This window comes from Polyodon spathula, chromosome 8 (genome assembly GCF_017654505.1).
Source record: "Polyodon spathula isolate WHYD16114869_AA chromosome 8, ASM1765450v1, whole genome shotgun sequence".
In the NCBI taxonomy this organism is placed as follows: Eukaryota; Metazoa; Chordata; class Actinopteri; order Acipenseriformes; family Polyodontidae; genus Polyodon; species Polyodon spathula.
In genome coordinates, this window is record NC_054541.1 from 45,633,763 (window position 1) to 45,659,723 (window position 25,961).

Consider the following 25,961-nt stretch of genomic DNA (forward strand, 5'->3'; position numbering starts at 1 on the left):
CAGAAGACTAAGACAAACCGGATGGTGCCCTGCACATAAAACTCTATTGCAGAGAAGTCTGAAAAATACCATTAGGATACCATGATAATGCTGCTGTATTACAAGTCCTAAGAGACTATAAAGTGAATTGAATTTAAATAATAACAAAGAGTCCACTTGCATGACCATACTCTACTATGGTTTGGTATGGAACCTGTTTTACAAAGCCAGAAGCAGGAGACCAGGTAACATTTCAGCGTTACATTCATTTACCTTAATGTTGTAAGTGGATCCAGGGATTAAAGTATTGAGAAGAAATTCTGGACTGTCCGAATAGGTTAACACCTGGCTAAAGACTGATTCAGGCCAAGGGCAGACTTCTCTGTATTGCACTATGTAAGATAACACTTTTCCATTTAGAACTGGTGGGACCGTCCAGGAAAGCAGAATAGCTGTAGACCCAACTCTTTCTCCTTCTAGATTTAAAGGAGCACCTGGATCTTTTTAAACAAAGAGAATAGATTTTAACAACGGACAGCAAACCAACTGGAACAATGCTATGTGCTCAGACAATTCTTTTCTGGTCACATGATTCTATTACAGAACAGAAATTCCAAACTACATGCAATTGGTAGTATGGTTAAATATATACAAGATGACCTTTGTGCAACTAGATGGCAATGTGCAAATGTATAATACTTAATAATATTTTCATTCGCGTGTAACATTGAATCAGACATGAAAAAATACAATATATTTCAACATTCTACATATTAAGCTACATATCATCTTGTCAGGCTTCAAGCCATATAATCAACACATAAATAATACTGTGAATGAGCAATAGATAGATGTGCAGCAGAGCTTGAACTTTTGACTTGGCTGGTGATAAGACAGCAATGCAGTGAATATCATAATTCTCCTGTAATATTACCCTGCAGCTTTGGTATTAACTTACAGCTGATAGAAGTTTAGCCTAAATGATATTCTAACAGTTACATTAGTCGTAGAATACATTACATATAGAAATGTCCAATCAATTTGTTAATTGGCGTTCATCCTAAATTTATACACTCGATCAAAAAAAAAAGTTTAGTTTCATAACTAAGTTTCTTTTCTGATAAATTCATTTCTCATAGCACCATTGGTTTAAAGGAGACAGATCATTTTACAAAAACTCAAAACAAAATATACTAAACATACATGTATTTCACCAGTTATAATGACCCCTTTCATTTCTACTCAGACCCATCAAGTAAACAGGCACATCATTCCAAGGCTTACTTGTTTCATTTGTTGTTAGAATTCTGCTAACTGGTGAGCTGAATGCTGATGCAGAAACTGCAGAGACTGTAACAGTGTAGCGCTGTCCGGGGGTCGTATTGGAGACATTAGCCTAAACATTTAAAAAGAAAAACAATAAAGGAAAAGGACTAGAAGTTACATTTTAATTACCTAAATAAGTTACAATAAATTGGGTTAACTTCTTAGCACTTTAATATATCACTAGCATATACTACAAGCACTGTCCTATTTTGCAATGGCCCATGCAGACATTCATACTATAAATTACCCTTCAAAACATTTAATGACAACAAATTTTTAATCTAATAGTTTATATATATATATATATATATATATATATATATATATATACACACACACACACACACACACACACACACACACACACACACACACACACACACACACACACACACACACACACACACAAAAAAACATTTTCAATACCTGTGCTGCTTTAGATTCCAGGCAAATCGCTATAATCAATACTATTACATACATATCTCATCAAAATGATCGAATAGTTTTTGCTGCTCTTCTCCTGCCGTCAAACTGCGAAATGGTGCACCACATTATTAATTTAAAAGTGGACCTGCCAGGAAACTACGTAATAAATAATGAGTCCTAGTACTCTATTCCACTGCCTTTCCTTTGTTACACTACTACTCTGTTACACTGAACCCCTGGCAAACCACATGCCAAAAAGCAACTTCTTTTAAACCAGCCCGTACAGCAGGGACACATTTAGAAGTATTCGGGACATGTACGGTTGTGTCTATAATCCATGTTAAAAGGCTACTGCACTCAGCAACATGCTTGAGTGAGAGAAAATGAAAGCAAGCCTTAAGGACAGGCTCATGAATACTATCCAGTACCTGCAGCTCTCCACCCCCAAGTTCTGTAACAGTAACAAAACCTTGGTCTGGGATGAGATCCACTTGGTATCTGTCCACATGACCCTCAGGTGTTCTCCAGCGCAGAGAAAAACTGCTTGATGACATACTCATGACCTGTAGTTCTTGTGGTCTCTCAGGAACTTAAAAGAAGTAAAAACAGCATTATTCAGCAATAACTGGTCTTTGTTCAAATATGGCTTAGGTCACACGTGAAGGTTTGGGAGCCTTAAACTAGCTCCCAGTGGTCTCAAATGTAGCAAAAAGTTTTAAAACAATGAGCCCAGATAATAGAGCAAAATGTTTAAAAAAGTGCCTGATTGAGTCTTTTGACCTACAGTCTAGAGATACATTAGCTTAACAGCTAATTCACATTCAAATTATTCTAGTTTATAAGAGAAGCATGTGTCTGCATATTTACTTCTGTGAATGAAAACAGTACTTATGCTGTCAAACCAGTGTTTGGAAGGGTTATGGCGTCTGTCAGAATACACCTGTGGATTCTGCACCATCCCTCATTAAGACTGATTTCCCTGATGTTAACTCCACATTGACCTCAGATGAAACAGATAAACTGATACTCTGTTGCTTGTGCTCCATCGATATTTCAACAATTTAATTTACTAATTTGGTTATTCACTGTTGTTAGGACATCTTGTCAGTAACAATGAAATTCCACTATTCCCAGTATACAGGCTTTTTACTAATTCACTAATAATAACATTAAAAAGCTGTGTAAGTCAAATAACGAAATAAAGGAGCACCTCAGTAACAATGTATATAAAAAGTTGTCTGAATTCACCAGCTCCCAGAGACATGTTATTTAGACTTTACCCACCTGTAGTCACCATCACAAATGCAGTCACCCCGTTAATTGCTTCACTAACTCGCTGCACTGTAATATTGTAGATACTTCCAGGCACCAGGTCTGTGGCTGTGTAATTCAGCCATTCCTTTGAAACATTCAATTCTTGTATGAAAGTAGAGTTTGAAAGTGTGAGTTTGTAATGGCTGAAGTTTCCACTGCTTGGTTTCCATGTTATTCCAGCTCTTGTGGTGCTCACAGATGTCAGTGAGAGGGTACAGATCCCAGCTGGTCCTACAGAATGTGTTGACATGAGCACAAACATTTACCTAACTTTCGAAATGCCTTTTTTAATTCAAAATTAAAATCTGTTTAAAGTGGCATTGAGCAACTTGTGCTAAACATCTGTTGCAAGCACTTTATTAAGATAAAGCTGAAGTGACCACAAAGCAAAACAATATGTTTTTTTAGAAAAGGGGGAATGAAGATATGTTAAATTTTATCTACACAAATGTAGTCAGCATCGATTAATAATATTGGTTATTATAGTTAGGGAGGAATAATTAAAGCTGAATGCAAGGATGTATGTGTCAGTGATCATCTTTACTTTTACAACAGGCATATAACAGTTGTAAAACTAAATAAAAAATAGTTAGTTAAATCATGATACAATGTACGGTTAATAAATAAAATTAAAAACTCTTACGTGCTATAACTCTTTTTGTAACAGCCGCACTGCTTTCAGATTCCTTTAAAGACTGGATTTGAAATATGTACTCCGTCCCAGGAGTTAGATTTTGAATTCGAATGCTGTTGCTGGTTAAAATAGTTTTATAAAGTATTTCATTTCCAGTCGACAATCTGTAGGTGAGCTATAACATCTTGAACCAAAAAATATATATATAAAAATATATATATATATATATATATATATATATATATATATATATATATATATATATATATATATATATATATATATATATATATATATATAATGTATAAATTTTTGCAGTCCCTGCAGTCATTTAACACAAATGCTACTTGATACGCTGCATGCTGGTTTAAAACTGATTAAAATAATGAAACTTGTATAGAACAATACAAAACAAGTGTAAATGAACAAATGTACAACAAAAATATTGAATTAAATAAGGCTGACATGAGAGTTGACATGAGGTTGACATGAGGTACAAATGTATGCCAATGCTGACTGTCACACACCTGAGTGCCTTAAATTTGGTCATTCCATATAGAAGAACTGAAAAGATACCAGCTTGAAAATGTGTTTTTTCAACTAAAGACTTCAGTCTTCAAAGCTTCACTTTGAAATTGGACCAGCAATACTCACTTTCAAACAGTAACGACAAAAGGGCTTTTCTGTCTTAAATTATGTAATTAGCAATGAGCAAGACCCAGACAACAACAACAACAACAACAACAACAACAACAACAACAACAACAACAACAACAACAACAACAAAATACTTCAGTGTTAATAGTTAATAGTAAAATAACATGTTTCTAAAAGCATGAGTTGCTTTTATATTTGTACTGTAGGGTGTGATGTACTGAGCTGTGCTAGGCCATCAACACACTATCCATCCTTTCATTAAGACAGGATAATGAATTCATAAATGATGAGGAACACGATCTGTCCTTAGCAGGTCCTCTTTGCTTGGCAACCAGGCTAATAATGCCTCGCTCATGAAACATTAAGCAGTGTCCTCATTCCTATATAAAAGCCTCATGCTGATTCATGCAGGCAGGTGTAAACTGAGCACCATGTCAACTTGTTTTCACAGCGCCCCTCATCTAAGGACTGGAAACATATTTATCTCAATAGTAAACAAATGACTTGACTATTTAATAGAATGAATGTACTGTATATACGTCTTCAAATGTACTTTGTACAGGCAAAGCGTCTCACTGCCTTGGTGGTGTGCGGTGAGCAGTTGTGTATAGGTGTATGTTTCTGGTAAGACAAAAAATAAAAATTGGGAGCGACTTTCTAAATAAGTTGTTATATCTTTACAATTCTATTGTGATTAACTAACACAATAATAATAATAATAATAATAATAATAATAATAATAATAATAATAATTATAATAATAATGGACTCTGTGGTTCAAATGGGTTTACCTTATATCCATCAACAAGTCCCCTGGGTTGTTTCCAGGACACATACACAGAATTTTCATCCTGTTCAATAAACTGGACATCCAGCGGTGGTTCAGGATCTGGAACATGCCAAAAAGTCAGTTGCATCATTGTGTAATTGCTGTATCATTGTTCTTAGACATGGTATTATATTATTATCTGAATTATATACAGAATGTAGTACATTGAATCTAATTACATCTACATTTACTATATGATTTTTTACTATAATCATCAAAATAAGTTGGTATATTGAAATTATAACAGTAAAAGTAAAATTCTAGCATACTACTTCATGTAGTAGATAATCATAAGGGACAGTTGTGAAAGTAATTAGCTTTCCAGATAAAGCTGTCAATAGCCCTGGTGAAATATGAACTCACATGTTGTAACACTGATTATAGCTGGAATGCTTCTCTTTTGTCCACTTGTTGTCACCACGCTAATTATATAGCTGCTCCCAGGTGAAAGGCTGCCAAACTCATTTGTTCTGTAAAATTACATAACAATGTTTCACTGTTATTACTTTTTAATAAATAATTGCATACAAAATATGCAGTTGTTAAGAGTGTGTATCTGATTAGTATGCAAATTTCATTTGCTCTATTGAGAAGAGATTCACTCTGTATCTATGAATTAATTCGGGCCAGCCAGCATAGTGAAATGGTACCAACTCGAGTTTTACAAAAACATGGAAATGCAGCATTGAGGGGGCAATTAGGGCATGTAGTCGAGTTGGCTTGACTCTGGAAACAAGCTATTATTTTCTGTTTCAGTAAACTGCCTGGTTTAAATCACCCATTTCCCTTGCTCTGGTATTTACAACATTCTGGTAAGACAAAGCATTGGTTGTGTAAACAACACAATGTGGTTATGCAACACTGATAATGACAGGGTATATTGAAGGTAAACAGTAGTGCTCTCTGGAGTAATAGAAACGAATGTTACAAGGTCCAGGTATTGTATAACGTATAACATTCAGATAGAGTCTATCTAAGGGAAATCAGAATTTAGTCTTTGTAATATATTAACACATAGAAGATTTTGTATCTTGTAAAACACATTTTGGGTAAGTACAACAAATAAAAAAACATTTCACAAATTGATAACCAATTAAATGAAAAAATAAATAATACAAACTATCCACTAAGTGATTCTTTTATATTAAAATTTTTATATTAATTAATATTATATATTTAGATATTTCTTTTATATATATATATATATATATATATAATGCTGTACCTGTCTCTCATATATATATATATATATATATATATATATATATATATATATATATATATATATATATATATATATATATATATATATATATTACTGAACAACAGTAAGCAAATTTTTTAAAAAACAGAATTTTTGTTTTGTCTATATAAATGTATTATAAAATTATTAATTTTAAATCCAGATCAAATAAATAAATAAATTTAACAGTGAGACTCTTATGGGGCCCCCCGATATCCTCATAGTCGATAGACCTAATTATGGTCCGATATATTATATATAATATATATATATATATATATATATATATATATATATAGATATATATATACTTAAGGGAATTTCCCTTAAGGGAATTTTTAATTAAAAAATGGCACCCCCTAGAGGTTTCATAATGTAAATCTGCTATGTAAATATGACTGCATGTCAGTGCTCACCTGTGAGTTAATGTGTGGTCAATATTGTTAAGACTTATGTAAAGGATAAAAATCAATATAGTCATTGTGGAAAAAAAACCTCATTATTTTCATGATCTAAACCACCACCCTAAAGCTCTAGAATTTGAGGGGGGGGGGGGGGGGGGGGGGGGAGTTTACTGCATTTTCATTGTAGTTACTGGTTTTAATAATGTAAAAAGGCCTCTGTATTCAAATCTGGCACTTTTTAGATATTTGTTTAGTTTTATCTTCTGAAGTTATTAAATATAATATAGACTGCATTATTATTGCAAAAACATCTTTGATATGTCATCCCACCTTGGATCTTTAGTGGAGAGGGTTTTCTCCTTGTGAAAACTCCCATTAGTTATGGAAACAACGTAGCCATCAAATACATGCTGAGCTTGTGTCCAGCTGACTGTTATGGTGTCAGAGGTCTTACTGTGATTCAAACTCTCCACTTGACTTGGGACTACAATAACAAAGAGAATGTCAGCTTACTGTGAAAAATGAAATGTAACAAGCACTATCATTCACTCTACTTTTTAAGTATAGACTGCCTATTATGTCCACAGCGCACAAACTGTTTTACACATTTTCTTGAATTTTGTTTCTATAACTTCTGAACACATTGATGATGTATACAGTCTTGTAACAGTTACTTAATTTTAGACCAAACTGTTCCCCCAAAACACTAATTAAGTAGTGTCACACACACTGGTGTGGTTTTCCACGTGAGGTAAACATACTTCTGCAGTAAAGTACAGAGTCAATTGTCCGATCTTTGATCAACAGTACTGTCTAATCAACCGAATGCACCTGTAATCAGGTGATGAATTACGTGGGGTGTATTACACACACAGATTCTTCTGCTAAAACGGCTCCTGTCTGTTATTGAACAGCTAAGAACTTTTATTTTATGCATTTCAACTTCACGTTATTACGATGCCTTAACAGCAAGTATCAAAGTATACAAACATTTTACTGAATTGCACTAATTTAATAATGTGTAAAGCTTTGTAATGTTGTATGCTTAATGTGATAGAATAGGTTACTCGCTATATATCATCAGCACTTACTTGCATACTAAGTACTTGTTTATGTTAACTGTAATCGTTATTAATACCTATTCGATTATTTCGTTAGTTTGGATAATTCACTCTCTACTGTAGTTAGTTTAAAGGAGAGGTCAGTTGGGAAATAATTTTAAAAGTAATATGAGATTACTGCTAGCAACTGTGTGGGAATTTCTCAGACAAATCAAACCATAGGATTTGTTATTGTAAACTGCTCATTAGTTTTCTTTGTGAGTTTCAGTTTAATGCAGCATAAATCTATTACCCGTTTGGATTTCCTGGAACACTTGTATGCTATCTTTATATTTTTCCTTCTCACTTCTTATGGAAAAAGTATATATCTTGCCAGGGACCAGACGTGTAAACACTGCTCTCTCCTGATCAACCTTTTGCACCTGAAATACACACACTTAACTAAACAGTATGCAACCACTGCAGCATGCAAAAACATAAGAAACAGAATTTAAAACATAATTATAATATGAAAAAATGAGCATTAATGTTAGTAAATACATTATTTTTGAGAAGATTTTGCAATCCCTTTTCTTGCTTGCCGACAAAAAAACGGTACTCCGTAGTCCCCCCTTTCTCCTGTTGAAGATCTTTTGGGTCTTTGCTTAAACTTAAATTTGGAATGTGCAGCAAGTTCAAAGACAATGCCATACAGTGGATGCAAAGTTGCTGCTGCTTCCTGGTACTAAATCAACGCATGTTGTTATTCAAAAACTCCAGTGGTCTAACATCAATCTGACCATGGTAGCTACAGGAAAGGTACCAGGATGTAGCATTTAAAAAAATAAATAAATGAGGAATAGGATCAAAACAAGTCAAGGACCATAAGATTCTCAGCACATTGCAAGAGGGACCAGTAAAATGCTAACAAAGCAAATAGAGTAAGAAGATTGATTTCATAACATCTGTTAGCATACCTTTAAGTATTCCCTACTCACCTATAACTTATTGTATTGTTTACATGGTATTAGTAAAGTAAATATGCTTACCATAAAAGTAGGGGCGCAGTTAACACACATGGCTTCATAATTCTGAAGCCGTCCATCGGCTCTGTCCCATACAATCTCTACTGATGTTTCTGAGGTGTTCCCTTCCCTGACATTTGTTGGAGGAGCCAAGCCTGGGATGGTTTAAAATGAACAGATAATAATTTCAATGGACAATCACAGGTATGGTTTTCTACCCTGTTGTTGCACTGTTTGGTTAAATACATATGTTTCTTTAGTAATTTTAATGAAATGCCCATTTAGTAAAGGTGCTTTTGGTTCTTTAACATATGCAGCAGAAAGTATGTTTATTCAGCATGGAGCTGGCAGTTTTAGTAATTGGAAAATGTTTTTTATATGTGACGTGCCAAATAATAAAGTGGTATAATCAGTAAGTACCAATGTTTTAACCAATAACTTGAGCTTGCGTACTTTAACCCATCCCAAATAACTCTATACAGTGCTGTTGCAGAGCCAAAGAGCTCAAGCCTACTGTATATATATATATATATATATATATATATATATATATATATATATATATATATATATATATATATATATATATATATATATATATATATATATATATATATATATATATATATATATATAACTTACATATCGCCTTACCGTAGGCAACCATTTACATATTGCTCAAACTGAAGAGCCAAGTGTTTTTATCAGTGTCAGAATGGATTAACATCAAACCTTGCCGGAGAACATATGGAAAAGGTTTACTGGAGATCAGTACTTACATGTTTTCACAGCTGGGACCTGGTAGGCTGCACTGGCCATGTTTACACTTGTAGTGTACACAAAGAAGTCATATGCAGTTCCAGGGGTCAGGTTTTCAATGGTTATCGTATCACCTCCTACAGACACAGGGGTTCTTTGGCTGCCCTCTTTGTAAGTGACATTAATTCCATCATATATCCCAGCATGAGGCTTCTGAACATACAGCACTACCGAGTGAGTCTTTAGTTCATATGGAACGACAATCTGAACCCTTTTGGGCCCTACAAGAAAACAAACATGTCATTCATTTTATTAAAAGCAGAGATCGTCAAGTAAGGCGTACGCAATAACTGAACTACTGTAGCAATGGTCCCGGTTCACTATTCAAAGTCTTATACAAATCTAAAATCTGAGACCTCAAGCACGCCAAAAAAAAATCCAGACTGTCTATGCAGGAAAAGATTAAAGGATGCTTTTGTTTTCCTAATTCTGAATGTTACAGTGAAGCGTGAAGTGCTGATAGAAGATGACACTTACTTAGAGTCTGTTGGATAGTCTTCAACTCACTCATGTTTCCGTTCCTAACTGCAGCCACCCCTATTTCATACGTCATGCCAGGAGTTAGCATGCTAAGTTCAAAACTGTTTGAGTTGTTTACCCAGTAGTTTTTACTGTCACCTCCAACAGTGACTGATCTCACTAAGATATAATATTCATCAATCTGCTCTTGTGGTGGATCCCACTGCAAGGTTACATTCTCTTCACCCACATCTTCTGGGTTTATAGAAACACTGTTGGGAGGGCTGACAGCTACATCAGAAAAGAAAGAGTAAGTAGTGTATAAAGATGTTCATGGCAGCCACAAAACCCCAAATAAAAGCACACATTTCTCATTTTAAAGAACTAGATTCTCAAAGCTATTTACTCCAAAACTCATCCTAATCCAAAATAAATTGTCATTACAGTGCCAAGAACTTAGAGACTTAATCTGTACAGTAGCAGAAATGGAATGTACTGTATCTGAAGAAAGACTTCCAATCGTTCTTAATTCCCTCATGGCTTGTTTCCAATAGGGACTAAATTGTATTTTTTATGAGAACTCAAGTTTTAAATATCGGTTTCCATAGCAGCTTGTGAGGAAGAGGTTTAAAGATGCATTTGTCAGTAAAAATACAGTAAAAACATGAAACACATGGAAAAAAACACAAATGAGAACTAAGAATTGAGAAACACCTTGAATGCATGTAAATTATCTTAAAGAGACATACCAGTGATTACAGATATTGAGGTGTCCACACAGCTCCCTGAGCCAGCTGCAGTCACAGTTTGTATGCTAATCCTGTAAGGGTGGTACGGCTTGATGCTGGGTATAACTGCAGATGTTTTGTAGTTTTCCACAACAAAAGTTTCTTTAGTATTGGTCTGTACATCCACGTAGCTAATAAGGTAGTGGTCGAAAGACGCATCTTGGGACTTATCTGGAGCAGTCCAGTACAAAGGGATCTCCCTTGAAGTTATTGTCTTTACTGTGGCGTTTAGTGGTGGATTGGGCCCTCACAAAAAAAAAAAAAAAAAAAAGATTAATCATAAACCAACAATGCTTCCATGGAACAATGCTTTTTCTAATGGAATTCTTACTCTGTACATGGAAAACACTGTAATTGTGAACAAAATGATAATTACTGTTTCATGATATTGCTACAGTACAGGCTAGGTTTATTCATAGATGGTACCTGACTCTTCCCACATCTATGCCTGGTTGCACTGAGGAGACAGCAGAGGGTTCAGTGTTTTGATTGGTTCTGAAGGCCACCCTGTGTAAATACAATCTTTAATACATCCAGGTATTCATTATTTGGGTGTATTAAAGATGGCCTGTACACAACCAAAATGACACTTACCTGTAAGAGGCAGTGATGGGCGGGGAAGGAGTTGAGGGAAGAAAAGTTGTGAGGAGAAGGAGTCACTACATATGGCCGGAAATAAACACAGCACTGGTCTGTTATAAGCACATTTCATCTCTACTACTCCCAGATTGACCAGGTTCATGGAAAAGATGGTGGACAGAAGAACCAAAGATTAATTCTACGGGCGCAACCAATTCCTCCATGCCAGCAGTCAGAATAGTCAAGAACCATCATGAAGTACGAAGATTTCCCCCAGAAGTGTAACTATACTTTATCATACTTTTACTACAGTGCACAGTAAACAAGGAATCTCACAATACACAATCCTCCATCCTTCAAATAGTATGTGCTCACCCTATAGGCAAAAGTATTTTAAGAAGTCAATGATAAAAAAGCTCTTACTAGTTTCAGCTGAGAGAACGGGGCCCAGAGTTATTGATGCACCACCAGCACTTGTCACTCTAAATGAAAACAGGTAGAGATTGCCTGGGGACAGTCCTGAAATAGTCATCCTTGTGATATTGGACGGCAGTATCCTAGACTGCCGCTTCACTCTAGAAAACTTCATTTGATATTGAATGATCACGTCAGACTTCACTAAAGCTTCCATCCAGTCTTGTAACCCACTCCATATGAAAGACACCTCAGTTTCCTTTACATCTTCCAGCTGAAATCCAAAATGTTCAGGTGCTGATGGAACTGATAAAGCACATTCATAATTAGCATACTATAATGAAGAACAAATTCTGATTTAAATCACAACCAATTGTATTTTGTTTATAGCAGTTGTTCCACAATGACTATAATCAGATATGGTACATATTTGCAAATACAGACAAACTTATCTTTATCTGTCTTTATACTGAACAGTACAGCCATTTTGCACCTAACTTATTAATTACCATATAAAAAAAATACTACAGTATTTGGAAATAGAGATCTTGGATGTTGGTTAAAACTGGTGGTGATTCTGGCAAAAATTCTATGGTAGTTTTAATGAGGGAACAAATAGTATAGAAACCAAAATAAAGATGTATTTACATTCATATTCACAAAGATACGGTAAGGGAATATAGCAGAAAAACCCAGTGAAGAAGTAGTTTGGACCAGTGGCATTCATTTGCAGGGCATAGCAGTCTGTCTCGTTGTGTGGCAAATTTGATGTCATGACAGTCCCAAGATTATAAGCAGATCCATCTGTCCAACGAAGCTCCCCCTCTGTCTGTTAAAATGACAAAACATGAAGTTGAGGAAAAGCACATCTTCGGCCTGGTTTACTGACATGTGCTCTAATACTTGTACAAACCAATTCACAATTCTTCAAAACCTTCAGACCATAGTGTTACGTTTCCTACAAGGACAAATGCATTTCAAAATGTACCGATATCACCTTTTCCACATTAGATGACCTTTCACCAAATAATCTACCCAGGAATTGACCCCCCCTCCTCCAATCAAGACATGCCTAAACTCACTACTGAAAAATTTGATTAGAGAACGTGTTGCAAGGGGGTCTCATATGTTATTAGTTAAGCAGTAGGTGTTTATTAAAATTATTATTCATATTTGCTATTTACACAAAACATTCCAGATTCTATCAGACCACCAGACCAAAGTAATTTAAAGAAGTTTGAGAACCACCCGAAACATGACACATCCTTTACTTTGTTGTTAGAATAAGACGATGAATAAAAGTTACAGCCAGTATATCAGATGATGTCTGTGCAGCCAGAACTCAGACAGTCACCTTATTCTGCAGAGCTTATTTTAATCTGTTACAGTGGGAAACGTCTCTGTTGTCTAACATTTGCAAGCATTCCCAGGGGTGTGGCGTAATTTAAGGATAAGAAGATGCTATTGGCCTTTGGTGGTTCAAAATGACTGCTGGCTGGTGGCATCACATTGTATCTGCATTCTTCTAAATATTCTGTAATGCCTCGAGTCAAAAAAGGATTCCAGTCTAAAGGCCTTGTTATGCTGGACTTAACAGAATTCATACAGCATGAGAAAAACAGCAACATGAGACAACATCCTGCCCAAACTACATCAATAAGAGTAACATTAAATGCTCTTAGTAAAAAGTCTAAAATTAGAAAATTGAATAGATCATGTACTTTTAAGTGAAAAACTGAACTGACTGTAGTGAAACGTGCCTGTCTACTATTTTCAGATTACATTTATAATTCGATTCCGCTGACGAACCTCAGCATTTTAGCATGTTTCACACAACAAGCTCAGGGGAGCCTGTGAGTCGGTGCTTAACTGCAATGAAACTACTTTTTGTTTAGAATTGAAATGTAAATGAGCGCATGCAAGAACTTCGATCTTTCTGTTTTCCATTTACTGTTTTTGAAACAATAAAACTTCCAAGTCCTTCATTATCTTTTGTGATAAAGTGCTTTTATGTCCTTGTATATGATGTTGTGATACAACTTTGTGGACAGAGTCAGCCTCACCTGTAGGGGTAACGTCAAACCAGAAACAAGGCAGGAAACAGCTGGGTTGAGTGCAGACGCTACAGCGCTTTTTAATAATACACAAATAAAAAGTTTAAAAAACAAAACACTCAAAATAAAGGGAATGATGGACAAACGAGCATAGACAGACAAAACAGACTGGACGAACAAGTATCGTGCTGGTTGAAAGCTGGTTGTTATTTTTATCATTTAAACTTTACTCCCTACTTTCTCTTTCCCATTCTCCACTCTTGAACACACAACCCCAGTTGAGTGAAATCTGCACCTATATATACAGTTGTGCCGGGATTCAATTACTAATTAATTATCCACTTGAATCCCAGCACCTGAACTAATTGCTGCATTCCCAGTGCTCACATACTAATCTGCACTTGAAGTGATTGTGCAATCCCCGTGCCTAAATACATATTACAAATATACATTTTAAATCACTTGTGATCCACATAGCCTCATTACATCCCATGCACCAATACCTATACACCAACATTAACACACCACACGCAACACAACACATAACACACACAGGGGTGGAGCACACTGCCACAAACCTATATTAACAATTATGCCTATGATGCCTGACAGGGAACTTTCTGTTTTATTTTCATTCATTGAGGGAAATCTAATACACATTTCAGAACACAAATATGCACACAATTGGACACACAAAGCTGTGTTAAATATTTACCCAGTACATTTTTAAAAGTAGAGTTTAATATAATGTGATAACACTATAATGTGTAACACTAGCAATATTACTTTTACTGTCATCTAATAGTACTCAAGAGAAAAAGTAAAAAAAAAAAGTCTTAGTAAATTTAAGTTAACATTAAAAACAGCAAGTCAATTTTCCAATACGGAACTGTTTCTGTGGGAAGGAATAACTTCTGGAGGCTAATGAAACTGACCCTACTCCCACAACATAGCAGTGAAGATAACAAGTTAAAATGAAACAGCTGCTGCTGTCAAACAGAACTTATATATATAAAGATAAACGATTATTATTTCCCACTCGCTGCACAGTAGCTTATGTTTTTTTTTTTTTTATGTTAAAAGAAACATAATGAAAAGTATAAAAACATGGAACTACTCATTCAACAAAAACGTTTGTGTTCTTAATTGTATTTTTTTTAATTTTGACTGTCTCTCTAACTCCAAGGGTTGTGTGACTCAGCCTTTTTGAATAAGAATTAAGACGCTTCACTTTTGATGACGTTTGCAGTCATTCCGAGTGGTTTGCATTGGTATTACTCAAATAAGGGAGCCCTGCAGGTGATTTGACCCAAGTTCACGAGCTGCTCTTCACTTGCACTTTTGGTTTCCAGTCATATACATATCTTACACAGGCAAGATCATTCAATGTGACTGCGTAGTAGTAAGACCCACCATAGTAGTAAGACTCTGCGTAGTAGTAAGACTCTCTGTAGTAGTAAGACCCTGCGTAGTAGTAACTGTGTAGTAGTAAGACCCTGTGTAGTAGTAAGACTCTGTATAGTAGTAAGACCCTGTGTAGTAGTAAGACTCTGTATAGTGGTAAGACCCTGTGTAGTAGTAAGACTCTGTATAGTGGTAAGACCCTGTGTAGTAGTAAGACTCTGTATAGTAGTAAGACCCTGTGTAGTAGTAAGACTCTGTATAGTGGTAAGACCCTGTGTAGTAGTAAGACTCTGTATAGTGGTAAGACCCTGTGCAGTAGTAAGACCCTGTGTAGTAGTAAGACTCTGTATAGTGGTAAGACCCTGTGCAGTAGTAAGACCCTGTGTAGTAGTAAGACTCTGTATAGTAGTAAGACCCTGTGTAGTAGTAAGACCCAGCACCATCTAGTGGACAGCTTTAAATCAAGTTTCATTTTGTATTTCTGGCAAGCCACATTAGTTGTTCACTAAACGGATAGAACAAGGATGTTGTCACACATTTGTAACTGTTTCTTTAAACCTCACAATTGATCTTGGTCTTCATGTTTTGGATATGCCATCATATAAAAATGTATGGCAAAATGTAACAAAACCATAGCTGCAGAGCATTAGGATCAGCATGTAATAAGTATTGTGTACATATAGTGTGACTCCTTCTCACCACAACCGTTTTCAAAGCCAAAATAAGAAAGCTGCTACAAATCTAAATAATTTAGCATTATCTGATGAAGAAAGCTCTTAAGGTTCATTGTTTGACATTGCAACAATTTACAAAGGTGTGTATTGATATGCTAAGTGTGTCTGGCTACCTGACAATTCAAAGTTTTAATGTCTGTTCTTACCTGCCTATTACTGGGTGCTTACACACAAGCACCTGTTTAGCGCTGAGTCTACCAGACTGGCAGTCCGTATTTATTCAAAAGCACCACCTGCAGTTAACAGCAACACCTTCAGGGCTACAAGCCTTTATAAATCATTGGAGGAAGGGTTTATTACCAGCATTTCAGAGAGGCTTTAAACAACCTCAATGACGCCTTTTGAATTTGTGAAGTGGCCCTACAAATCTATATATAGAACAAGGGAGCAACTAAGTTTTATTTGTTGTTTTCTTATTTTATATCTACGGCTGGCAGTCAGTTAAACTTCAAAAAGTTTACCAAACATATAACAGCAGATTAGTTAAAAGGTTTTTTTTTTGTTTTTTTTTTTGATGAGAAATAATGCTAGTAGTTTTTAGAGACAGTGAACATAATTTACCCCATTAAAAAAGATAAAAAAAGGAGAGGGGGTGGTTTAAGCAAAACTTCATTCTGCACTCTTTTGACAGCAATTAACAAGCATCTAATGCCATGGACCATTGCTACCTAAGAAAAAAAGGCTTACCTGTTTGTCATTGAGGCCAGTCCAAAGCATGATCATGTGATTGAAGGTCTTAAGGTAGTTAGATATAAACAGGTACTCCTCTTCAGTTTCTATATCAGTGAGATGGGCTCTCTGCAATGACAACTCACAGGATTTCTGTGCGGCACTCCATTGCTCAATACCTTTCCCAGTCTTATAGCAGCTGCCTTTAAAAGGGACCCATCCCTGTGGACATGAAGCTGTGAAGACACATTGAGAAAGATTTACTGGACCTCCCACAGAGGCACCTTTTCCATTATTGTAGGGGCTCCTCTTCCACAGCCTATCACTTATGGTATTGTATAAGCACACTGGCTGGCCTACCAGCTAGTCATGGGAACGTGTGGGTGAACTCAGCGTTGATAATGGGGCCTTCCTAGATGACTGATGATTGGTCACTCATATATTTTTTGCAGAGTTTGTTAGTGTGAATGTTACAGTTTAATTAAGTTTTGCATTGCTCTGCTGTTTTGTTATGTTTGTATCAATCATGTCCCAGCTGGCACAAGTAATAAAGCTTTTCTATCAATCATTGTAAAAAGATTTTGGAGATTGATCTCACTACTTGTATGCAATTTATCACAGTTGGCTGTCAACAATGTCTATTTTATCCTCACAGATTATAATTTGTTGAACCAGAAACGATTGGTCATTGGTGCAACACTACTACCTGCACCTGCAATATTGTCTTTTAATGTAACAGCTGAATGACTTGTGACACATAGCCATTTGTGTAACATTGAAATACCCCAGTTTAATACAGATATGAACATTGTATAACTTCATATTCTTCATATGTCATCTGTGTACATATTTCCCAACTCCAAAAAAAGGAATTTAATTCCAATGTCAAATTTTGTGAAAAAAGCACATTTAGATGTGGTCAACAAGTGTTTTCTTGAAGTTAACATATTGTCGATGTGGACAACGTGTTTTTCACATATTGCTATTCTTGTCTGTGTTTTTGTTTGTTTTGAGTGTAGGAGCTGACTGGATTAACAGTAAATGCATAGGAACGTAATGGGGCAAAGGAGTAGAAAACGTACCTGTTTCAAGAAGGAAGTGTAGTTTTTGAGTGGCATTGATTATGTTTTCATGGATTTGTTTTTTAAAATCCAAATAAACATTGTAAAGGGTACCAGGTTTTAAATCAGTCAACGTATATGCATTTTCATGCGGTGGTACAATCCATGAAATGTTATCAAGCTTAACTGAAACTGTTGGTTCAAAGTCTGGCACGCTCCAGTTCAGAAAGCCAGTGGTGCTTGTTGTTACTGTTCTTACACTGTTTCTTGACAGTGTGCCTAAAAATAGAATACAGCAGTAGTTTAGAATAGCATACAAACATTTTTAAAGGAGAAAACAGTAAAACCAACACATCAGTAGTCAGCACAATAAACACAAGCTGTACAATTGTTAAGGATCACAGTGTAAATAGCAAAGCAAGTAAAACATAAACTTTGCATACCTTGCAGTTAAAGAAATCCTATTACCTAAGATCTAAGAAACCAAAATAAACAGTGTATAGATGCCAGCTATATTAACTCACGTATATTGAAGGATTTTTTGCCCAGTATGTTTTTGTTTCTTGTTGCCTTTAAGATAATGAGGTACTCTTCATTTTCCTCTAATTCGCTGATAAGGACTCTGGAATCCGGAATACATCCAGATACAGCGGAACCATTCAGCAAATGCTGCAGTAAACACCAAAGACAAGAGTTAAACCAGAAACCTGTGAGGCTGAACATCTACAATCTTGTTCTGGCAACTCAGTGTCAATGCTGCTCTATACAGAGAGTTTACCACACTACATCATATTAAACAGTACCATGCTACAGCATATGAAAGAGTACCATGCCTCATCATATTAAACAGTACCATGCTACAGCATATGAAAGAGTACCATGCTACATAATATTAAACAGTACCACGCTACAGCATATTAAATAATAGTCTATTGTGGTTAAGTCCAGAAAAGTATGAGCAATTAATGCACAATATAGTAAAGCCTGGTAAAAAGCCATAGTGGTGAAGCACAGCAAATGCACTCAGTATGACCAAGGAAAAGTACACTGTAACTTACTAGGATAAACGGGCAGCACAATAAAAAAAGAGAAAAGAATAAGACTTCCTGCCCGATTGCTACAATTGTGTAAACCATTCCAATGAATAAGAAACTGCTGTTACATTTATTTATATAAAAAAAAATGCTACTATTTTCCGATAAAGAAATATTGCTGCTCTTTCCCATGTTTCGGTTTCAGTGAAGTGGTTTGAGACACACCCACATACAGCAGATACATTTGCTAGTTATATACAGCTTTGTCCACATCAACTATCAACTAGAAATGCTACCTTCTTAATATAATATTACTAAAAGATTTTGTTTTTTTTAATATTATTTTACTACTTACTGTAATAAGCATACATTCTTTAAATTCAGTAAAAAGATATTTCCTACCGTTTGGTTGCTAAGTTGATATGTTATTAAATAACATTCTGTTTTTTCTCCTTTGGGGAAATCATTCCATTCAACAAAAAGCATTGCAGGGCTTGATGTTTTCTGGCACTTCAGGCAATCTACAACCTGCAACGATCTTGAAGTTAGCAGTTTTCATTTGAGACTGTCAGGATGCATGCATAGTGCCACAACAGACTTGACAGCGTTAGAGGGCCACAGGGTTGGCAAGTGGTTCTGTATCCAAGATCACACACATTACAGTACTGATGTTACAGTGTCAAAAACGATATCTCTGGACATTCTAGAGCAAATTTCCACCCCTAAATTTAAAGATCAAAGCAGTTTCAAATTATATTTTACTTTTTTCCTGTTCTGTTGCCTCTTAATCATGGTTCCAATTCCACTATAGGATTATATGATCAATGTACACAATATGATACATGATAAACAGCTGCAAGTACAAGGAGTAATTACTAACCTGTAGACAGGAATCTAACAGAAGTAGCAGAAGAACTGCTTTGTCCATTTGGCAGCGGTGTTTCATTCCTCTAGTAATGCATGTGACCCTGCAGCAACCTGTCATCGAGGTCAAAGAAGGGTTACTCTGCATAGGGAAATATATAACATAAAACAACAGAAAAACAGATGGCAAAACCACCCTTTGCATGCATTGTAAAACGTGTTAATCTTTAAAAAATGTTTTTTTCAAAAAGCACGCTTTTAGTGATTTGTAATATGATAAGCACCAAGGCCAGTGTCGTAAACATTTTACAGAGGAGGGCACGGAACATAAACTACACCGTTGATGGTTTTTGGATTATGACTTTGAAAAACCTTAAACTAAAAAGCGTCGCTCAGCAGACAATGTAGACTATAAGATTATTTTTTATATTCTTAATAATAATCCACAATTATATATATAATATATATATATATATATATATATATATATTATGTATATATACTCAATTATGCATTTGTACATACACACGCAGGCATTTTAAAACAGTCAAACAAGTATTCTGATTTCATGTAACGTGGAGAATGCTGAAAGTTTTGTTTAAACACAGCTGACAGTCACAGCCACACTGTACTGTCATGTCGACCATACATTTCAAACATTGTGTATTCATACTGTACAGTGTTTTAATGTGTGTATTGCACAGTAAAGCACTGGGTTAACAAACACAAATCATTATGCGTGACACAGTAAATTATATATATATATCATATAATATATATATATATATTATATATATATATATAATATAATATATATATATAATATAATATAATATTATATATTTTTTGTTGCATAGTTCCATATAAAATAAATAAATAAATAAATAAATAAATAAATAAAAACCCGCATGGAATTATGAATTAAAGTTTTGGCTTTGCTAATGTATATTCCAAAATGCTGCCCAGCAATACATAAATAAATAAATAAAGGCAGATGTATGTTTCTATTACAGTATACTACACTGTTCTATCTGTTTAAAAAACTTGAAAGGTTCTTACTCACGAAAGAACAAACATTGGTGCAACATTCTATCCTTTGTCTCATCAGTTTGCGCGGCTGTTTAGACATTCTAATTGACATTAAAAAGTCAGTTACCTGCTATGATTTATTCCGTTACTTGATGACTTGTTTTATTTTTCAAATTTAGCGCGCTTCTTCTTCTTCTTCTTCTTCCACTCTGCGGTGTTTCCTGAGCAGCCAGACAGTTGCAATGGACGCATGTGATTTTCTATTTCGCACTTCTTTCTTCCATTCAGTTTTGAGAAGAGCTCTCTCTCCCCTCTCTGCTCTCCACAATTTGTTCTGGCCATTGCTGCCCTTTTCTCTTTGTTGGACTGCAAGGAAGTTGCCATGACGACGGAAGGAGGCAGCCTCTCCACAACTGGACACCACAGAGAAAAGAGGTGGGGGAGTGGCATCGCCGTGGCATGTGAATTAAACAGGGGCACAGCAGAGTGGCACGCTTTCTCCCGTATGTTTAGGGTTATGTTTTTGTGTGAATTTGAGTGTATAATAGTGTTTCTCTTGTTAATGAAAATGTAGTTTGTAAATTGTGTAGTAAGATTCTCTTATATTTTTTTGGTGGAGAGTTTGCTCAGACTGCTTGGTGAAAAAAATATGCAATGACTAACAGAGTACTGGAGTGAACGGTTTACTTTTCCTTACATTTCCTCTGCATCTTGTTATTGTATTCTGGATAAAACTGAGTCACATTAAATTCTAGGGTATTCTGCTTGTGACATCAGCTCTGAATGAATCAACTGTGTGAGCTTAAAGTATTACACTGAACAACAAAGGGAAGAGGACAGTTTGTAGATTTTATTTGTTTTGTAAAAAATACCTTTTTGTGCCACTGTGTGGTAACGAGATAATCAGTTAAATTAAACAAATGCATAAATACTAATAATGAACACAAGATCATGCTCTAACTGAATGGATACCAGAATTACCTGTGTGTTCTTTATTGATAAAGCAAACTAAATTTATACCAATCACATTAATATGCAAAATGAATTAATAAACAGGCATGGACTTGTATTGATTTTCGCTTTGATAAACTTGGGCTTCATGATAAATAATACTTCTAGATCAAAGCGTTGTTTCTGATGGCCATTGAAACAGTCATCCTTGATGCAGGGCTTGATAACTGCATAAGGGTCATGAAGTAGCCAGTTACACAAGGACATTGAGATACTGTAGTTTAAACCTAGTTCAACCCATACTTCATGTCCTGGCTCTATTACAGCACTATACTATGCTGCCTATAACTTTAAGCCACCTACTGTACTATATCAGCTTCTTTATTAGTCCTAGACACCTGCTGGACAACATAGTTTTCTGAATTTTTAAATGTTTGCATGTATATGTATGTATATATATATATATATATATATATATATATATATATATATATATATATATATATATATATATATATATATATATATATATATATAGTGGCTTGCAAAAGTATTCAGACCCTTGACCAATTCACTCATATTACTGAATTACAAATGGTACATTTTGTTCTGTTTGATATTTTATTTTATTTTATTTATACCTTTTCTTGCCTATATCCTGGAATTAAAATGCATTAAAATTGTTTTTGTTTTTTACACGTCCTACCCCACAATTTCCAAGTGAAAAAAATGTTCTAAAAATTTGTAGAAAATTAATTTAAAATAAAAACTGAAATAGCTTAGTTGGATAAGTGTCAACGCCCCTTGTAATAGCAATCCTAAATTAGCTCAGGTGTAACCAATTGCCTTCAAAATCACACACCAAGTTAAGTGGCCTCCACCTGTGTTAAATTGTAGTGATTCACATGATTTCATGATAAATTCAGCAGTTCCTGTAGGATCCCTCTGCTGGGTAGTGCATTTCAAAGCAAAGTCTCGACCATGAGCACCAAGGCACTTTCAAAAGATCTCGGAACAAAGTTGTTGAAAGGCACAGATCAGGGGATGGGTATAAAAAAATATCAAAGGCCTTGAATATCCCTTGGAGCACGGTTAAGATGATTATTAAGAAGTGGAAGGTGTATGGCACCACCAAGACCCTGCCTAGATCAGACTGTCCCTCCAAACTGGATGACTGAGCAAGAAGGAGACTGATCAGAGAGGCTACCAAGAGGCCAATAGCAACTTTGCAAGAGCTACAGGCTTTTATGGCCAAGACTGGTCAAAGTGTGCATGTGACAACAATATCACAATCACTCCACAAATCTGAAGGAAGCCATTACTCAAGAAAGCCCACCTTGAATCCCGTTTTGAAGTATGCAAAAGAAAACACTCAGGAGATTCTGTAGCCATGTGGCAAAAAAAGTTTTGTGGTCTGACGAAACTAAAAGGGAAGTTTTTGGCCTAAATGCAAAGTGTTATTTTTGGCGCAAACCCAACACAGCGCATCACCCAAAGAACACCATCCCTACTATGAAGCATGGTGGTGGCAGCATCATGTTATGTTTCTCATCGGCAGGGACTGGAGCACTTATCAGGATAGAAAGGAGAATGAATGGAGCAAAATATAGAGTACTTGTGGAAAACCTGCTGCCCTCTGCAAGAAAGCTGAAACTTGGACGGAAGTTCACCTTTCAGCATGACAACGACCCAAAGCACACAGCCAAAGCTACACTGGAGTGGCTAAGGAACAAAACGGTAAATGTCCTTGAGTGGCCCAGTCAGAGCCCCAACCTAAATCCAATCTAAAATTTGTGTCATGACTTGAAGATTGCTGTCCATCAACGCTCCCAAAGGAACTTGACAGAGTTTGAACTGTTTTGTAAGAAGAATTGTCAAATATTGCCAAATCTAGGTGTGCAAAGTTGGTAGAGACCTATCCCAACAGACTCACAGCTGTAATTGCTGCCAAAGGTGCTTCCACCAAGTATTAACTCAGGGGGTGGAGACTTATCCAATTATGATCTTTCAGTTTTGTATTTTTAATATATTAAAAATGTATTTTTTTTTTTTGTCAATAAAAACTTTTTTCCCCTTAACAGTATGGAACATGGTGTGTAGATAAGTGGAAAAAATCCTAATTTAAAAGCATGAAACTGAGGCATTGACAAAACAAAAGTTCAAGGGGGTGAGTATAGGCACTGTATACAAACATATCAAACATATATGTATATTTGACACATTTGATACATTATCAATTATATATTTATATATATATATATATATATATATATATATATATATATATATATATATATATATATATATATATATATATATATTTATATATATTTATAAATATAATCACCACTGCTTCTCTTTCCAGAGGATTCTATTATCTTCTCCCCTGCAGTACAGGGTCAGAACTGCCGACTCAGTGGGTGCTGCTCTGCGTAGAGAATCATTCATCAAAACACTGGGGTGGAACCTGCTGCTTTGCATTTATGTTGACTTAAGTGTCATTAGAGGGAGGTTATCCAGCATCAAAATAATTAACAGCAACAGTTGCCACAGGCAATTCATTATCTAAAAAAGGGAGTGAAGACCATAATGCTTTAGTAACATTCAAATTAAAACCTGTTTGGAGAACTCCATTGCATTCAGGATCAGTTTATCAGTAAACTTCACAGATACAGTGCATACATAACTCAAGTGGGGTGTGTTGTTTTGCCTGTTTATCTTTGTATCCCTGAATAGAAAACAGAACATCTTCAAATACATGAAAAATATTTTCATTAGCCGCATGTTCAAAATGTATTTTATTTTATTTTTTTACCATTCCCTATAAACCTGTGAGTATACCTACTTCAGGAAGGAGAATGATTGAGTGCAGTTGATTAATGACTGATGCAATATAACATATGATTTAATGACAATAATAAACTTGGCCGGAGGCCCTGTCCAGGGTACACGACTGTTATCCGAATTGCTGGCCGGCCAGGCGAATACACGAACGTCATGCAGTCCTTGTGCCGCGGATAGAAAGTGGCTATGGGCCACCTCCCCCCGGACAAGGCAGCTGCGAGGTGGAGGCAGGGCAGGAGGAGGCCAAAACTAAAAGAAGCAACATGAATGCAAGCTGCAGTTTTAATGCCGGCGCTTAGAAATGATGCGTTGACTAGTGGTCACAGTCTCCTTCCGGAAATACAGCCAAGTTTACAATTCGACCCCCAAAACAGGCTTTTGTAACGAGTTTATAGACTATTACCAGCAGCAGGTTCATACTTTGATGGCATGTCCAGGGTGAATTTGGACAGTCCTGGATAATGAAGCACCTGCCAACTGAGCATCTACTATAAGTCGTTGAATTCTGAATTGCAACAGAGACACATCTTTTTATGTTTTCTATAATGCACTTTAGTAATTATATTTGCATGACAAATTAACTTATCATGATGTCAGGAATAGCCCATTTAAACAAAAGTATGTACTACCGAATTCAATTTTTTGCCAGCTAGCTAGCTAAACTAAAATAACATACAAATGAATGTCACCGGTAGTATTACACCTGCTCTGGTCAAGTACAAAATTCGTTTCTATCCTATTGAACGTCTTGCATTGTTAACCTGTTGGTACTTGTAACCCAGAACTTCATGACTCACCTGAAATGCATCTTTGACAGCTTGGTGTTCCTCTTTGAATCAGCATGTTTTTGTAGTTGGGGAACCAGGAAAAAGGGCACACTTTGCATTATTTATTGACAAAACAAGAGTCAGCTAGAAAGTCAGTTTTCTAATTGTGTGCTTGAGTGGGATGCTGACTTCAGTGAAACAGCTGTTATCTAGTAGAAATGTTAAGGACATTCAACTTTAACCAGATATTCAGGTTCAAAAGAAGTACACAGACTGCAACATTATTAAAAAGTCAAATTGGTTTTCTTATGAGAAACTATTCCCTGCCATAGTTTTACAATCTACATTATAAGAACTAAAACACCAAAGCTTTCAAGTGTAACAGAAGGTAATAGTATATAAGCGATATTACCTACCTGTGCAAAGCAATTTGAACTGTTTGTTCAGCAGTCAAGACATTCGCAAGGGGGATTGCACTGTAGCCGATTCAAACAGTTATATAAGACCAATAAAATGATGCGCAAATCTTTTTGTCACACTGTCACAGTACTTTTTACAACCTCGGTATTCCTTAGTAAAATGTAAATGCCTTGTTAAGTGTTAATGCACATGCA

The 25,961-nt window shown here is 35.6% G+C and overlaps 1 protein-coding gene across 1 annotated transcript in view; it reads right to left on the bottom strand.

The window, feature by feature from the left end:
• LOC121319145 (phosphatidylinositol phosphatase PTPRQ-like) overlaps window positions 1-19,838 on the bottom strand; it is a 74,059-nt gene extending 54,221 nt beyond the window's left edge. The window contains exons 1-18 of the mRNA XM_041256327.1: window positions 19,773-19,838; window positions 18,383-18,527; window positions 16,816-17,033; window positions 12,585-12,765; window positions 11,946-12,242; window positions 10,905-11,189; window positions 10,174-10,446; window positions 9,657-9,917; window positions 8,902-9,032; window positions 8,166-8,295; window positions 7,143-7,296; window positions 5,529-5,635; window positions 5,128-5,225; window positions 3,689-3,854; window positions 3,016-3,276; window positions 2,160-2,320; window positions 1,264-1,375; window positions 253-479 (exon numbers count right to left, since the gene is read on the bottom strand). Of these exons, the coding sequence (XP_041112261.1) occupies window positions 253-479; window positions 1,264-1,375; window positions 2,160-2,320; window positions 3,016-3,276; window positions 3,689-3,854; window positions 5,128-5,225; window positions 5,529-5,635; window positions 7,143-7,296; window positions 8,166-8,295; window positions 8,902-9,032; window positions 9,657-9,917; window positions 10,174-10,446; window positions 10,905-11,189; window positions 11,946-12,242; window positions 12,585-12,765; window positions 16,816-17,033; window positions 18,383-18,527; window positions 19,773-19,838 (3,273 nt within the window). The remainder of the gene's footprint in view (window positions 1-252; window positions 480-1,263; window positions 1,376-2,159; window positions 2,321-3,015; window positions 3,277-3,688; window positions 3,855-5,127; window positions 5,226-5,528; window positions 5,636-7,142; window positions 7,297-8,165; window positions 8,296-8,901; window positions 9,033-9,656; window positions 9,918-10,173; window positions 10,447-10,904; window positions 11,190-11,945; window positions 12,243-12,584; window positions 12,766-16,815; window positions 17,034-18,382; window positions 18,528-19,772) is intronic.
• Window positions 19,839-25,961: the final 6,123 nt, after the last annotated feature.